Source organism: Fukomys damarensis, unplaced genomic scaffold (genome assembly GCF_012274545.1).
Source record: "Fukomys damarensis isolate Sample0158 unplaced genomic scaffold, DMR_v1.0_HiC HiC_scaffold_12, whole genome shotgun sequence".
NCBI lineage: Eukaryota > Metazoa > Chordata > Mammalia > Rodentia > Bathyergidae > Fukomys > Fukomys damarensis.
In genome coordinates this window covers 29,111,165-29,129,836 of record NW_022900924.1, presented here as the reverse complement: position 1 = coordinate 29,129,836, position 18,672 = coordinate 29,111,165, and the positions used below count along the sequence as shown (strand labels likewise).

The 18,672-nt window shown below is 33.9% G+C and overlaps 1 protein-coding gene across 1 annotated transcript in view; it reads left to right on the top strand.

Moving 5' to 3' along the window:
- Pdcd10 (programmed cell death 10) overlaps positions 1–7,348 on the top strand; it is a 41,534-nt gene extending 34,186 nt beyond the window's left edge. The window contains exons 6-8 of the mRNA XM_010606687.3: positions 3,489–3,567; positions 3,791–3,873; positions 6,334–7,348. Coding sequence (XP_010604989.1) covers positions 3,489–3,567; positions 3,791–3,873; positions 6,334–6,415 — 244 coding nt within the window. The 3' untranslated portion in view covers positions 6,416–7,348. The remainder of the gene's footprint in view (positions 1–3,488; positions 3,568–3,790; positions 3,874–6,333) is intronic.
- Positions 7,349–18,672: the final 11,324 nt, after the last annotated feature.

The window sequence follows — 18,672 nt, the reverse complement described above, 5'->3', positions numbered from 1 at the left end:
TCATATCATTGAAATAAAGGTTTGCAAAAGAAATGTCATGTAAATAATCGCAATCACCGATACATACTGTTAAATTCTAAGCACTGTATTAGGCAATTTACATATGTTAATTTACTGCAACAACTGGAATAAATGGAGAAATTGAGGTACTTTTCATAACATTGCCAAGGTCACAGAGAAATTTGAATGCCAGCACTCTTGATGCTGAGTCTTCCTGCTGCATTCCGTGGATTCTTAATGTTTTTCTAATTTTGTGATTGAAAGGCTTCCACTATTTGAGAGAAGTATGTTACATAGGACATCTTCTGAGGAATACCATTATGTTATGTAAGAGACATAACAGGATTTGTGATTGAAGTTGGGGTAGAAGTTAGGCCCACAGCCTTCTTCCTATTACTTTGACACCTCCCCCGCCCCATGGAGTCCCAGAAGCATCTCTGCTAAACCTGCTATTACTCTAGTGAGATATAATTTGAAAACCACATTATTAATATCCACATTCTTAACTTTAAACCTGAAGGGTCTTGTCCATTGTCAGAGGCTATGTTCGATCTTTGCTTCCTCCTTCAAGAGGAATAGTAAGTAATACTTCCTGTCTGCTTTCAGCATGGTACTTAGCACAAATGAATGAAGAGTAATGGCAAGGGAAATTTGTTTGCAATGGAAATTTATTTCCTAACTAATGTATGTTACTTCTAGAACTAAAACTCAAACGTGTATGAATAGCGTGGATGGCTAACGTATAATTTATATCACTGTGATGTATACTGGGTACATTTTGAAAAATGTTGTTATTACTATTGTTTCACAAATGAGTAGATAAAATTGTGTCAAAGTAGAAAATGGCTCATCCTTCTTGTATGATGTTGTACAAGTACTGTTTTTCTTTCAAAATCCTACTTTTATATTCTAATTATCTTCCCATAATAAAATAATTTCGTGTGTCATGTCTGAGAAACATACTACCCCAGGCATTATAGGTGTTGCTATAGGTTATATTATGAGGATCACATTCACTGGAGTTTATTTAATGTCAGTAGTTTTCATGATGGTTTAGGAATGGCTTTACTGGTATTGTCTACATTAGACCAGACTAAATATACAGTAGGGATTTCCTCCTATCGAGTGTTTATATAAACATGGATCATACAAAATTGTGTGATATGATTAGTAGTTGCCTGTTGTCTTTCAGTGTATGTGCTTTTCAAAATCCCCCTACTGTAACTGCAAAATGCTAAATTCCTCCTTGCTCCCTTAATATGGAGTCATATACTCCAATTTGCATAAATACAGAATGCTTATTTTACTGCCTTTATTTGGTTGTTTCAAGTCTTTGTTCATTTTTTGTTTTTGTTTTTACTGCTATTTTCTCTTATAGGAGATAAACTCTCAGGTAATTACTAATTAGCTTCCCTAGTGCAAACCTCAGTGCTATAAATGAAAATGTTTCTCTATGTACAAGTGGATAAAAATATTAGCATGACCATTTCAGATGGTTCTTACAGCACATTTTTCAACAGTTTGATAGGTAATTCCAACCTAAAGTCCAAGCAGAAGGCCAAGATTAGGTATGGAAAGGCTTGGCCAATGGAGTTCTTTATAAAATCTCTGTAAGAATTGATAAGGTATCAATTCTTTGCTCCTGGTTTTCTTATGTGGCTCATCTGCACAGTCCCTTGGGAAAGTTTGTTTGTTTCTTTGTTGTTGTTGGTTTGTTTCTTCCCTTCTCAAAAATTACAGACAGATTCCCAATTACTAGGAGCAAATCTAGAGTAGGATCTAGCAAATTCTCTTCACCTTTCCCTTTTTCTCCCTAAATGAGTTCAGCAACTGTTTTCAGTACTGCTTTTTTGATCTAGAATCCAGCTTTTGTCATTCCAGATGGGTAGATAGCATAATCATCTTGTTGATTACCCGCTGAAAGGAAATTTTTGTAATCCCCCCCTTTTTTTGCAGAATTTTAATAACTATAGTGTGATTGTATGCAAATAGCTGTGTGATCAGTGTGTAACATGCTCCATTTTAGATAGCTCCGTTGTGGGTTTGGTGAACCTTTTATATTCATAGTTATAACAATTTTTTATTGTAGTTTATATTGATGTGGACACATCATTTTATTAAATAGTGATGAATTTATGTTTATTACAGCAGTACATGAGAATTGCTTAAAAATGAAAGCAGTTACACAACTTAATACTGCTATTGTTAAAGTGGAAGTAAAAAATATATGAACAGGTGGCATTTCCATGCAAAGTCCATTGTCCTACTTGAATATATACTGTTTTGCTATTTCAGCCATACCAATGTTTGTCATACAGGAGGTAAATAAGTAAGTATACTTAACGAAATGTTATTTCTACTTTAGGCTAAAATACCTTTGTTTAGAATAATTTGAAAATCTGGTAGGCCTGTAATTCTTTTCAGTTTTCACATGCTTATTTACTGAAAAATATGTTGGTAAATACAGGAACCTGGTCACTGAACGTTTTTGTTGTTATTGTTGTTTGTTTTCTTTTTCTCCAGAGATTAAAACTGAAATGTTTATGTATGAAATAGCTTACGTTTGACATTTGCCATTAAAAAAACCAGCAATACAGGCTTATGTTTCAGATGCTCTAGATTAAAGTTTGTTAGTTTATGTCATCATTTTTGTGTTATACTTGAACAGCAGAAATGTTTATAATGACTAAGAATTATAAAAGGGTCTTCTTTGCACAATGGAAGACTGTTCAAGAAGGAGAATTACCTAAAGTTCATTTGGACAGGAACAAAAATGCTATGAAGTTAGAATGTGGAATTTGAGAACAGCATTGATAAGTAAGACAGGAATAGTTAAAATGCACCAGCGTATGGAAAGGAAGGATAATCAATTCAAATGAAAATTATTGATTTATTTGTCTTTTTAGAAAGGAGAAGAAGGTGTTGTTATATAGTCAAAGACTGATTGCTACAAAGGTTAAGGTAGAAGAGCATTCAGATATTGTCTCTCCTGACACTTTAAATATATTTTGCAAAGGTTTGAAGGAAGTAGATATTCAGTTGCTAGATAGAAAGTAATGTGTGTAAGAGAAAAGGGTAAAAATATTTCTTCACATCTCTGAAGAAGATATTTTAAGCTTAAAAAGTGATAGGTATATAGCATTGGTTAATGCAGAAATGAGTTACATGTGATGTAACATTTCATAATTCTATTCATGAAATAACCAAAGTGGAGAATATGGTAGTTTGATTTCATTAATGCTGAACGAAAGGCTGTTGAGAATTGGGACTATTCAGTCAGCAGTGCAAAAATATCAGATCACAGAAGTGTACAGGCTACAACTCCCACTCCCACTAGCTAGCCAAATGTTGGCTCTTGACAAAGTGTACATAAGGTGATCAAGAGTATACTGTGACTAATAATTCTACAAACATACACATATTCACACATGCACACACTTCTTTTAAATGTAGTTTATTTTAAAGGTTCTTTTTTCCTTTCCTAACAGGGATATAGCTAGTGCAATAAAAGAACTTCTTGATACAGTGAATAATGTCTTCAAGAAATACCAATACCAGAACCGCAGGGTAAGTTTTTTAGGAACTTTGGTTGTTGCTACCCTAAATATTGGTTTGCATTTAGTTGTATTGAATTAAACACTAACAGTTTGACCTTGAATTTTAATATTGTGTAACCTGTGTTTAAGCAGATACTTATAAATGCTTACTTATAATATAAAATCTATCCTCTGATCTTCAGTTTTTGACTATTTCTTGGATTTACTATTTTTCTTACTTTTCATAATTGTAGGCACTTGAACACCAAAAGAAAGAATTTGTAAAGTACTCCAAAAGTTTCAGTGATACTCTGAAAACATATTTTAAAGATGGCAAGTAAGTATTATATTTTATCCTTTTCTTTTAAAATGTAATATATTCTGTGGTTTTATTCAATTTGAAAGCCCTTTAAATTAAGCCCTTTTACTATATTGCTAATACTCAAGATAACAAATACGTGCTGTGAGAAAATGAGTGGCTACTAATTCCAGCCACAGCTCTAGTCTGGAGCAGCTGCTGTTAGACTTTCTGAAAAGTGCCAGGTAGTGAGTATTTCTGATTTAGAGGCAATTGTTGTGGCACCTCTGTACTACATCTCATAGTACAAAAGCAGCTATAGACAGTATGGGAACTAGTGGAAACAGCTGTGCTCTAATAAAAATTTATAGATACTGAAATTGAATTTTATATAATTTACATCTATCACATAATCTATCAATTTTTTAAAAATTTGCAAATGTAAAAGCATTCTTAACTTCCCGACCTACTTTACCAAACCGTGAAGCAGTGGTTCTCGAACTTTAGTATCTGATACAGTAGATCTAGTGTGGTGCCTAAGAATTTGCATTTCCACGAAGACTTTCTGGTGATAATGAATCTGCAAGTCTGTTGAGAACTAGTATGTTAGAATTGAAACAGTACTTCTCAATCTTGTTTGTATGTTAGACTCACTTGCTAAGACTCCACTTCTACAGATTCTAATTCATTTGACCTGAAATGAGACCAGGATCTAAAGATTTATAAAAACTCCAGTTGATTTTTAAAGGGCTACAAGGATTGTGATCCATGGAGTCTTAAATTGGCTTTCATAGTGTCATTCTTTTTAAATAAGAAGTATACTAAAAATGTAAATGGACAGTGTTTTCAAGTTTAGATAGAGTTGTTTATAGAGCACTATAGAAAACCTGTCAGCTTTATGTGCTTTATATGCATACTCAACTGAAACATTAAATTTAAATTGATGCTGAGGCCAAGACTTCTGCTACACTCTATCATCATGTAGCTAGCTAGTTCTTTGTAGTTACAGTAGAAAGTTTAAGAATTGTGTGGAAAAGACTATTTTTCTACGACTCAATTTCAGAATCTATAAACTTTCATTTGAACATAGCTACCCCTGCTAGTTCCCATGCTGTGTACAGCTGCTTTCGCACTGCACTAGGCGTAAGAGGGGCAGTTGCCTCTAAATCTCTGTCTTTGATCAAACATTTTTATAAGAGTTTGAAGATCCCTGTATACGTATTCCACTTCACTGTTACTGTGATCTTTCCAAATACTAGTACATTAGAATTCTAATTTTCAGTCATTTTTAGCAGCAACAGTTCAAACTGATTGAAATGTTCATATTATGAATTAAAGATGATTGAGTTATATTATATTCTTTATCACTATAAATCTTGATGGCTTAGTTTAATAAGTTAGCATTTATCTGAAAATAAGTGTTATCTGTTTTTCTTTAGTCTTCTATGCTGGGCCCCAATAGCAAAGAATATAAAAAATAATTTACCTAATGGCATCATTATTTCTGATTTTAATTAATTAAAAACTATTGTGCATAAGTACATTGAAAGGTGAAGTCAATTTAGAGCCTACTTTTCAATAATCTAAAATTATTTACTGTTTATCTGCATTACTCACACTTACTATTCCTTTTTTCCATTTACCAGCTTTAAATTCCAGTTTTTGTGTTTACAGAATATGCTGAGTTTTGTACGTTTCCTGAAAATGAAAATTTACGAGCCTGATCTTTAAGATCTCTTTAAATAGATAGATCAGTTTACATTGAGCCATTTAATCTATCCCTGGTCCCTCTTTCCACATCCAGGGTAAAAGCATAAGCTGCAGCTATGATACTAAAAACTACTGAGGCCCCACAATGGGAGTAAGACATCTATTCTGTGCTCTAGTCGCATGAAAATGGGCCATTAGAAGACTGAGGTGGAGCATAAAGCAGTTTTTAAAACATCTTTGTGTATTGTCAGATTCCATGTATTGAAACCACAATATATGTAACTTCTGTTTCACAAATACATTAATTGTAAAAGTAATTTAGAATTGTCACCCCTTTTTTGAAAGAAGGTAAGAGATTGGAGGAACCAGATTAAAGGTGACTTTTTCTTAAATGTTTATCATGCTCATCGATATATAGATCTTGAAAATGAGTATAATACCTAGTTTGACTTTGTTAATTTTGTGAAACCACAGATGGAGACTACCTCTGAATCCTCTTTAGCCACGTGTTTGTTTGACCTGTAAATGAACTCTGGTTGAGGTCCCGCTTGGCAGCCCTCCAACTCCTTATTGTTAGCCAGAACCACCAGGGGGCAGTAATTCCTATACTGCTGTTTGAAATTCTGCAAGACCATTAAATCCCAGATGGAATGAAAATTATAATGCTACTCAGTGCTAACCTTTTTTCCTAAATTGATTTCATTGCTGTTATTGATAGTTGAAATAAAGTAAAATATTTTAAGAGTCAGTTTTTTTGAATGAAAGTAATGCTTTTTTTCTTTTAAACAGGGCAATAAATGTGTTCATAAGTGCCAACCGACTAATTCATCAAACCAACTTGATACTTCAGACCTTCAAAACTGTGGCCTGAAAGTTGTATATGTTAAGAGATGTACTTCTCAGCGGCAGTATTAAACTGCCTTTATCTGTAAATTTTAAAGTTTGACTGTATAAATTATCAGTCCCTCCTGAAGGGATCTAATCCAGGATGTTGAATGGGATTATTGCCATCTTACACCATATTTTTGTAAAATGTAGCTTAATCATAATCTCACACTGAAGATTTTGCATCACTTTTGCTATTATCATTCTTTTAAGAATTATAAGCCAAAAGAATTTACGCCTTAATGTGTCATTATATAACATTCCTTAAAAGAATTGTAAATATTGGTGTTTGTTTCTGACATTTTAACTTGAAAGCGATATGCTGCAAGATAATGTATTTAACAATATTTGGTGGCAAATATTCAATAAATAGTTTACATCTGTTAAACATTTCTTTACTTGAAAAAAGATGCATATATATATGTGTGTGTATATATATATATGATTAGAAGACCAAGACAACTTGGTATAATGTCTAAAGAACTTCTAATGGGAGCTTATTAGCAATTTATCAAGTAATAAAGCAACACGAATTTCTATTTTTTGTCCTTAATCACTTTGGAGAAAAAGTAGTCAATGAAAATATTTTTGTTAGTTATTACATATAAGGTACTGAATATTTTTCCATTACTTGTCTATTTTAAAAGACTTCTGAGAAAGAGATGGCAATTCATAGTATCTTCCCACTATAATGCCACTTTTTGAAGTATGTGACATTACAGATTTTACTCGTAAGAAATTATTCTGGTATATTGAGCTCTAATATGCTTTGCACATTTTCCCCACAAATATCCACAATCAGTAGTAATTTAAAGCTATACCAGTAGTTGGTTTGAAATTGTCATGAGTGTTAATATTATATACACTCTTTCAATATGTATAATTTTGTTTCACGATAGAGGAGTTTTAAGGAAATTATGTATCAAGTATTCATGTGAAGTGGTTTCATTTTTCAATTATAAAATAAAGGAAAAAATCAGAATTTGTTTATCTTTTATAAAGATTTTAAATATTAAACTAAATTATCTTGACAGTATAATTTACTATAATGCAACTTAGTGATTTTTTTCTCTTTTTCATAATGAACTTTTAAAGAATTACTATAAAAGTTAAACCATCTTGTTGAATGAAGATAAGACATATGTGGGAAAAAACAACAACCCAAGAGATAATTGGTTAGTAGTTGATGAACATTTTACTCTTTCTTCCTCAAGGACATATAGGCAGTAAAATATTTAGAATTGGTCATCTTTACCATTTATTTTTTACATAAACTCTCATTCACTCTCGGAAGGGAATGCATGAAAATTTGCAGAACAGGTGTGAATATAGGAAGAAGAGTATTTTATTTGGAGCAGGCTTTTCTAACATAAACCAAATCGACCCTGTTCTTCCCTTTATTTTAACTCTCCTTAACAGAACTTGCTCATTAGTGGGTATGCCTGAACTCACTTGTGTTTATAAGCCTCCTCGCTCTTTTCATTCAATTGATTATCATTGATTTCTGTTTTCATTAATACCCCTCCAGAAAACAGGTGTGTTCTTGTTCTTTTAGTTACTTTCATAATTCCATCAAAGCTGATTTTGTTCAGTAAGGAAGGAGCCAGTGTGACTCTAATCAGATCTCGAGAGAACACAAAGTTGACTTCAGAAGAATGGAAGATGAGACACATTTGTTGATTACTCTTTCTGTGTTGTGCACTCTTCCAGATACATTTTTTAAATTTGATTTTCTTAAAAGTTCTGGGCTTCAGCTAACTACCTATGCAAGAGAATTATTTACACAGTTGGTAACTGCTGGGGTCAGTTTGAATTCATCCCCAGACCCCATCCATTCTCCACTGTACTCTCTCCGTTGCTAAAAATACACTATTTAGAATTCTGTTTCCTGATTACCAAACTCCTTTATAGTCCACCAGAAAATGATAAAAATTAAGATGAATGTGATTTTTTCATAAATCTAAATTTATTTTTTGATTATTACTGTTTTCAATATTTAAAATGCCTCCTCCCCACAATTTAAAAGAAGACAATATGTGACGTGTGTGTGTGTGTGTGTGTGTGTGTGTGTGTGTGTGTTATATAACCTTACTGGACAAACTACGAGTGGCAAGCCAGTTGGTCCTTTTTTAATTTTTTCAACTTTCATATGGAAATAATTTATAGAAATTTTTCAGGAATGAGAGTAGTACAAAGATCAACCATATACTTTTAACCCAGATTAACTATTGTTAAAATTTTACTCTTTGTCATTTGTTTTCCCTGAATTAGGTCTCCTCAACTCTGGATCATTTCTGTGGCAACTTTTGTTTTGCATAGGTTTAACATGGGTTTTTTTCCTTTTTATTGAGTTTATTGGTACAACCTAGGTCTACAATACAGTTGCGTTCATTACTGGGATCCTGTACTTTCACATGACAGTTCTTGGTTCTCATTTTGGATTAACATGTTTTAAAAGTAACCATCGTTCCTTTCCCTCCCCTTTTTAATAGAATGTTCCTCAGTTTGGGTTTCCTCATGATGAGATTCAAGTTACATATTCTTGGTTCAGGTACTGCACTGGTGGCTGTGTCCTCAAAAGTGTGACATCTAGGAGCAGATAAATAATATCCATTTCCTCGCTGATAATTTTGGTCACCAGTAATGATGAAATTCTATTTCTTTAACATATAGTTACTGATTTTTGCCTTCTAACTAACAGGCTATCTCTGGGACTCCTCAGTCCCTAGTCAACCTTTCCTTCAGGATTAAAATCCACATGTGAGTCTTCCTTCAGTCTGTACTTTGGACAGTAGCTATATGGTGATTTTCCAATTCCAGCATCCCTTCCTCAGGTACCTGTTGTCACTCATTCTACCGCAAGCAGAAGGCCTCCTTTATGTCCCCTCCTTCCATCCATCTGTGTATCCTCTTCAATTTTTGTCTATGTAATATATGTATATATTCAGTTTTTGTATATGTATTGTTATAGACTCATGGTGTCATATCCCTTTTCAGTGCTATTTTTTGTTTTGTTTTGTTTTTTGAGACAGGGTCTCTTATGTAGTTGAGACTGACCTGGAACTCACTGTGTAGCCCAGGCTGGTCTTGAACTCACAGCGATCCTCCCACCTCAGCCTCCCGAGTGCTGGGATTACAGGTGTGCGCCACCACACCTGGCTTTCAGTGCTTTACAACTTATTAATGTATTTAGCACTCAGATTGTCTTGGATTTGTCAGATAGACACTCCTTCACGTGTGAAATCAGTAATTTCACAAAATCGTAATGTAGGGTATTGGATGTCTAAACCTGGATCCTGGGGATTTTTATTGCTCCGGTCTGCTTCTAGGCCATTCAGTAGACAGCTGGGAAGTGTCATACACACACACACATTCGCAAATATCCATGTACACTCTTAGTGTGTGTGATTTAGCAGTCACACCAGCACTGCTAAGTCTGGTTCAGTCATCCTCATGGGGTTCTTCCTTGCCATCTCCATTTCCTGTTTCAGTGTTCCTCAAATTCCTGGCTTCGGTCAGTTTATTCAGTTGTTCAAACCTATAATGTATCTAAAACAGGTTTGCATTTGCTTTTGCTCAATCAGTGTAAAAAACAAGATTTATATGTGGTTCCTGCCTGTATTCTGCCTGAAGCTGAGGGTACTTAATTGCATTATGTTTTCATAAATTGTTCAAATTCTTTAGTTTTTTTCCTTAAGTGTGATATTTATTGAAATACAGCTGGGTTAATTTTTAAAGTATGCTTATAAGCTTAAGATATAGAAGTCAAAAATGTATTCAAAGAAGTAGAACTTTTACATACTCCTTCCCCATTCTTAACCCATTGAAGGTATCAGTCTTCACAGTTGTTCTTAGGGTTTTTCCCATTTATAGGAAGAAAAGCCACATTTTCCTTTTGCTTCTTCCGTAATATACATGTGAAATACCAGCTGTCAGTTTCCTCCAGGGGGCTGAGGTAAAACTCGAGGAGCTAAAGTGAAAAATGCGGGAAACTGACATGGTTGGTCACTATATTAATTGGTCGCTTTCATTTTCTGTTGCTCACATTACTGTAGATTGGCTCAGTTATGAGGATGAGATTTGTATTTTAGCCCAGTTTTTATCTGAGGTTGAGGGACTTCATCTGATTGGTGGCCTGCCTGCTATCAGGGTCCCAAAGTAGTGCAGGATATCGCATGACAGGAGACTTTGGAGTACATGCGTAGAAGTGATACTGCTGGGTTAGATGGTAAGTATTTATGTAACTTTTTAAAAAACTGCCAGACTATATATACCATTATATCCTTGTCTGTAAGCTTAGAGTGTTCATTTCCTCATAGCCTCGTGGTTCATTACTAACTTACAGATATTGTTTTAGAGATTCTAGTAAGTGTGAAGTGGTTTTAATTTTCACTTTCTAATAACAGTAGTAGTAAAATCTTTTCATGGGCTTATTATCTACTTCATAGACTTTTATGTGTTTTGCATTTTTCACTTAACATCTTCAGAAATTACTAAGTTAGTAGAGATTGTTTTCAGTGAGTTTTTAAAAATAATATTCCGTAGTGTAACATAGTTTATCTGATCCATTACTATACATGAATAACTAGGTAGTATTTAATACGTTGCAGACATACAAATACAGGGAGTGACTACACAAGTGCACACACAGTTTGTTAAAGGTGTATCTTCTGAATAGATTCCTAGAAAAGAGGTTACTGAATCTAAGGATACGAACATAACATAATTTTGCAGGATATTGCCAGGTTCCTTTCCATGAAAGTTGTAGAATTTCACTTTTTCATCAACTGTGTATAAGGCATTTCCTTACAGGTGTACTGACAATATCATAAAACATTTTAATATTTCCCAGCATGATAGGTGAGAAATGGTATCTTATGGTTTAATTTGCATTTTACTTATTACAAGGAAAGTTAATATTTATAAATTAATGTTTTTTTTTCTTATATTCTACTAGGAATTGAAATCAAGGCTTTTGCCCTGAGCTACGTCTTTTATTTATTTATTTTTTTGGTACTAGGGATTGAACTCAGGACCTTGTGCTTGCGAGGCAGATGGCAGAACCAGTGAGCTAAATCCCTGGCCTCTTTATTTTTTGAGAGGATCTCCCTGAATTGCTAATTTACCCAGGCTGATATTGAAGTTACCATTCTGCTCCAGCCTCCCATAATTCTGGGATTCTAGGCACGTGCCCAGAAAGAACAGTTTGGGTATCTTTATGACCTTGAATTTTGTTTCTTTTTTTCTATGCTTATTTTTTTATCAACTCTTGTTACTTTTATCAACCTTTAATGATTTTTTTGTTGAGTAGTTCTTGATAACCTTATTTCTTCTATAACTTTTTTTTTAATGCCTGAGCCAGTTTGTTACATTTATTTTGTTTTGTTTTTCTTGGTACCAGGGATCAAACTCAGGACCTTACACTTGCCAGGCAGGTGTGGTGCCACCGAACTAAATCCAAGCCCTACATTTTTTTTTAAAGAAACTATCTCCCATTTAAAAATTCCATCAAAGTAATTGTATATTTTAAATTTTTCATTAATAGTATTTCCCTCTTATTATTTATTCTGTATATTTGCACTTACTTCCTTTACTCAAACAGCAAGTTACTTGTCTTGAATTTTCTTTTTTTTTTTTTTCAGCTTTAATTGAGTCTATTGGTACATTTTAGGGATACAGTACAGTTACATTCATTGTTGGGATCTTGTACCTCTACATGACAAGTCTCGATTCTCATTTTTTCCCCTTACCTCTGCCCTCCCTTCACCCCCTCCTCCCCTCCCCATGTACAAACACTTTATTTTCATCTTTTCATTCTCTCACATTTTTTTCTTTTCTCTTTTTACTCTTCCCCTACCCATCCCACCTTCCCTACACCTTTAGCTCCTTTCTTCCCATTTCTAAATGTCAGTAATCTTATTAGAATCTTATTCATTGTTGCAGATTATTCACACCAGGGAAACTATTCGGTATTTACACGTGTGACTTATTTATTTCACTTCGGAGTATATCTTCAATATGTATCCATTTTCCTATGAATGAATCTATTTTCTCGTTCTTTATGGCTGAGTAATATTCCATTTTATAGAAAAACCACATCTTCTTTATCCAGTTTCCAACGGATGGGCAAACTTGTTTTGAATTTTCCAAGAATTTTCTCATTAATTTGACTTACCAGTTTTCTATTCTTTGCTTCCTAAACCCTACTTTTTTATTATTTTCTTCTTTATTTTACTTATTTTTCTTCTAATTCTTTCAGTTGTGATTTCATTCTTTTAAGTAGAAACAATTGTTAGTGCTATGAAATTTTTCTTTACTGCTTGAAAGTTCTCCTGGTGATATATTATTTTTGAGAAAGTCTGATTTCTGTTGTATTTTCTATTTTGCCTAAAAATTAAATAGAATGTATTTATTTTCCACATGGAAGGACCTTTATTTAATTTTAATTTGTTTTTTTATTTGTAGTACTTCATAGTTCCTGATGATTTCTTTATACCCTAATGTATGAACAGTTTTTTTCACAAATGTAAATGTCTCATGAATTTGCTTCAAAATATTTCATGAATACTTGTGGTGATTGTATATTCTCTATTATTGAGATATAGTATTCAGGAGATACCAAAAATTGTATTAGCTGTTTTAGATATCCTTTTTTGTTGTTCATTTAATATGCCATGTACTTATGGTAACTTTTTTTTAGCAGTGTATTTATATTTCTCCTTGCATCTCTTGTAGTTTGTGTTCTATGTAGATGCCTGCTATGTTATTTGTTTTATAGATACCTTCTACATCCTAAATGTGAAATGCAAATTTTAACATAAAATGTCTTCGGATTTTTGAAATTTGTCTTTTGACCTTGAGTTAAACTCATTTACATTTATTTGTATGGCTGTTATGTTTGGGCTTAATTTTTGTATCTTAGTTATAATTTTTGTGTATATTATAGTTTTTATATGTGTCTTTTTTTAACATTCCTTTTGAGGAAGATTTTATATTTTTTTCTTCATAGGTGCTTTGTATTAATATTCTTATTCCCTTTTATTCTTAAACTTGCACATCTATGTTCCAGTTCTTTTTAATGTATTTGCATATTTGCAGTACTAGGAATCAGACCATGAGCCTTCACACTAAGTTACTTCCCCAGCCTTTTGTTTTTTTGATTTTAGATAGAGTCCTGCTAGTTCATTAAATTGGCTAATCGAGTTCACACTTGGAATTTTCCTGCATTAGCCTCATATAAGACTGGGATTACAGGCATGTGCCACCACACCCAACTTCTGTATGTCGGTTTTGGAACACTTCCTTTGACTTCTAGAACCTAAGTGATAGTTGGTGTTCCTATTCTACCTTTCCTTTTTCTCTCTCTCCTCTCTTAGAGAATTTTTCTACTATATCAAAACATAAAATTTTACCTATTTTAGACTTCTACCAATATTTGCATCATTGTCTAATCACCCCATTTAATTACATGAATTGCTCACTGTTACTTTTTGGCCAAATTGTCTCAGTCATCCATCAGATAAAGTGCTTTAGTAGATCTTCAGCAAGAGTATTGCTGAAACATCCTCTGGGTTTTTGCATATTCAACATTATTTTTCTGTAATTTTGATATTTGAAGGACATTTTAACTGTTTATAATGTTCTGGTTTCCTAAAAATTTTGTTGGAATGTGATCTTGTTGATGCCTTGCTTCATATATAGTGATAAGTCTGTTACCTGTTTAATTCTCTTGCCTTTAAACTTTCATCCTTTTGCTTAGAAGCCCTGCAGGTTTTTTCTTTAAATTTAGAATTTACTAGAATATGTATCAAAGTGGATTATTCCAGGTCCCTTTTCTTTGTGCTTAGTGGACATGTTTCATGTATAAATTGAAGTCGTTTATTTCTAGAAAATTTTCTTAGATTACAGTTTTAAATAATTCATTTTGTTCCATTGTTTTTTGTCCTTCTGAGCTATCAAGTAAACATATTTTGGATCTTTGCCTATCTTCCAGTTGAATAACACTTTCTGTGAACTCTTGCTCCTTTGTTTCATTTCTGGTTTTCCCGCTCTTCAGGAGTCTTAATTAAAATTTTAGCCAAATCTGTTCTTCTCTGTACTCTTTTGGGTCCTTGTAATTTAATCTGTGTTTCTGGCATAATTTGTTTTTCTTTTTCTTTCTTAAAATCAATTTTTATGTCTACCTACATATGTATATTTCTCTTAGTGCTTTTACTTGTGATTTAGTCATTTTAAAAAATATGATATACTTGTTCGAAGATAATAAATTTAGATGGAATGTGCTGTACAGTTTCTGTAGCTGCTTGTTTGTTTTGCATTGCATAGAGGAAGATTTTTGTCAGCATAAGTGAATGTATTGATGTTAGTGACAGGAAGATCAGCATTTCCCCAATTCTTTTTTATATGCCCAGATGCTTAAATTTTCATATATATATATATAGATATAGATATAGATATAGATATAGATATATGTTTTTTTCCTTTTACTGGTTCAATTTCTAGATGTGGTGTCTCAAATTAACTACTGCTTCCATTCATGTAGGTGGTTTTGTGTTCTACGAAGTATACATGTATGTTTAGAATTGTGTCCTCTAATGTAGCGCCTTTTCTAAACAAAATTTTACTTTTGCCCTTAAGTCTTTAGGTAATTTGTACTCCTTTTCACAAACTGTGTTAAATCTCTCCTTACCTGCTCCCATACTCACAGATTTGTAGCAGTTAGGGACCAGTGGGAGCTCTTTTGGGCTTTTCTTCTATTTACAGGCAATTTGAAGATTGCAGTATTTGCCTTCTAGTAATACTGAAGGGATATGTCAAGGTTTTATTTAATGTCCAAGTTGGGGTATTGTTTTGTTTAGAAGAAGATCAAAGAAATTCAGACTCAGCCAACATTGTTCTACAAACCTGGAAGTTATTTTTTCAACTTTTAAAATAATTTTTCAGGGTTTTAAATCCAAAATTCCAAAAAAAAAAAATACCTTTAAAAGACTGAGGTAGAGAGCCAGGGATTTAGCTCAGTGGTTCCATCACCCGCCTCTGAAGTACAAGGACCCAAGTTCGATCTCCGGTACAAAAAAAAACAAAAAAAAAATCTGTCCTTTAAGAGGAAAGATTCAGCAAAAGCTGATACCAGAAGTCCAGGGGTTGTTTCCATTGCCAGATGAACTATGCGAACCACCTATGTATGATGTATAGTGTGCATTTTGAGTAAAACTCAGTTTTACTAATGATCACTTAACCCACTATTTGTTTTCTTGAATGTGTAAAACAGTACAATAGAGTGGGACCTTAAACAACAAAAGTTTGTTTTCTCAACAAGCTGCAAGTCAGATCAGAGTGTCAACATGATAGGGTGCTGGTGAGGCTGTTTCTGGCTTTATAGCCAGCCGTTTTCTCACTATTTTCCCATCATAGAAAAAGAAAAAGATACACATAGAGAAAGTATTTGGCAGCTTCTATTACTGTTACACATGAGATAATCAACTTATAAAAATGAAAATGTTTATTTTGATTCATTTCAAAGGTTTCAGTCCATGGCCCTGCTGATTTGGGCCTGTGGAAGAACATGCGTGATGAAGCAAGGCCAGTCACCTCATGGCCAGCAAGCCAAAGAGGTGGATCTCACAACTGCACTGAAAAGTCACATCCCCCATGGCTGAAGATCTCCCAGTAGGCCCAGTTCTTAGTTTTCACCACCTTGTAATATATAGTGTCACCTTGTAACCAAGTCTTTACGCATGGGCCTTTGAGAGACATCTTAGATTTAAACTAGGATAGGGGTGTTCTAATACCATCCACTATCCTTTCTTATAAGGATATTAATGCTGTCATGAATGTCGCATCCTCCTGACCTCCTCAGAACTTAATTGCCTGTTCATCCAGCTTCCATCCAGTACTCTGCATGTTTGGGCTTCAACATACAAATTTTAGGTGATATGATTCAGTTCATAGCACCAGAAGTATAGAACTCAGGATTATTGCAGGGAAAATAAAGTATCAGTGGGTTAAAAGAATCATACTGTTTTAAACAACAAAAGTATAAAATTGATAATGTTAGGTAATTATGTGCTCAAATAGAGTCCAATCCACAGAGTAGAAAGATTCAAGGAACACAGAGCCAGCCAAAAGAAATGGTGAGTAAATACATACTAGCCAACTTCCATAGAGCAGGGATAATACTCCATGCAACAGCAACTCAGTTACAAGGATATAGTCTTCATTTTCTAGAAGGTTACACTTTCCCAGAGGGCTATTTGTGAATGGGAAATACAATGTACATTTTATTTCCCTAATGCCTGTCAGTGTATGGAATCACTATCCTGCCTCTTATTAGCTGTATGTTCTTATATAAATCATAAATTTTTGTGCTTCAGTTTCTTCATCTATAAATTTGGGGGCATGCCTTCACACCAAAATATTAGTCCTTTTTATTTCCTCCACTCGTTTTACTGAGGGGATCCTCACTGTACTTTGTCCTTGGTTCCTTTTCTACATCCCCTCCTGTAGTAGAAGATGGCATGGAGGATTGAGAATGGGACTGTGTATCACTTGAGAGTCTCCAGAGAAACAGTATACATAGTATGTATACTCAGCAGGACATATGCACCCAAGTTGGGGTACATATATACTGTATAATTTCATATATGCGTAAGATTTGTTGTAAAACATTGGCTTGTGTTAACTAGGAAAACTGGTAAATCCCAATCTGCATGATGACCAATAAGCTACAGACTCAAGAGACTTCATAGTTTGGTTCCAGTTCAAGACCACAAAGGCCTCAGGACCAGGAGAGCCAATGGAGGGATTCCCATCCAAAGGCCGTCAGGCTTAAGATTCACAAGGAGCAAATGTTTTAGTTCACGTGTGAAGGCAGGAAACAGTTGTATTCCAGTTCAAAGACCACAGAACAAAAAAATTACCTTCCTCAGGGAAGGGTCAGCCTTTTGTGCTATTCAAGCTTCAACTGGTTGGATGAGGTCCACCCTCATTATGGAGGCAATCTGCCTTTTAGTTTACTTATTTACATATTGATCACATTAAAAAAAATTAAAAACTCATGTAGGTACTCAGAATAATGTTTGACCACTTATCTGGGCACCCTGTGGCTTAATTAAATTGTCATAATGTTAACTATAATCATAGGGCTACAAGGAGAGAGCTGCTGTGGGTGAGACTAGCAATGGAGGGGAAAAAGCACAACAATCCTAGAAATGTTGGATGAAAATGTCGGGCTTTGCAGTTTAAGTCATGTGGAATATTCCATTTACTTTGAAATGTGATTGTAACATCACTAATGGAATCAATCAATCATACTAATTTTGGTTCTGAACACAAAAAGATCTTAGTGTTTTAATTTGACACATCAATAGCACAGTTTGGGCTCTTCCCAACCCCAACACATGAAAGACAGTCTCTATTGCTTATCAATAAATAATAAAGAAAATGCAGTGGTACTTGGTTCACAAACTTGAGTCTTTCCAGAAAACCTAATTAAATTCAATAGTTAGATTCCAGGTTGACCTTATGGCAAAATTTGATTTATTTCTAGTCCAGTTCAGTTTGCAACCAGAATTGTGGAGATAATCTGTTGGAAAATAAATCAGATTAGTACATGAAACTTGTTAAATTATGTTATTGACCTGACAATGCTAAAAAACATACACAGAAAAGTACTTAGTATACAAAAGAAGAAAGAGCATAGTGTTTAGCCAGCCCAGCACTCAGCACAGGGCTTAACTGCGTAGTCACTTCATAAATATTTAAGGAATGGATCTATTAGACTTCCTTTGCTTCATTAATATCAAATGTGTATTACATGCAGAAAATCTGTAGCAGAGATTAAGAGATGACAAGGTCTTAAATGAAGATAGAGGGTTTTCTTTTTCTTGCAGAGCAACAGATAAAAGAATAATCAGAGGAGAATGCTAGATAAACCTGATGAACCTTTAGATATTCTAAGGGAGACCTAAGATAGTTTCACTTATTAAAATTAATATGAACAAAAAGGGAGGAAGCTATGAAAACACACACAAACACAAAAATTTTTATACTATGGATTTCAACTGCAGGACTCATGAAGAAAGAAGTTAGAGGAAGAAGAAAAGTGTACTGGACAATTATTTTGAGTTATTCTCCCTTAGAAATGGACTGAAATGTTTCATTTAGCTTAAAATAATTATTTGGGGTTTCTTGTGATGATGCTAAATAGGAAACAAGCAGTACTTCAGAAAAGATGTCTCTGGC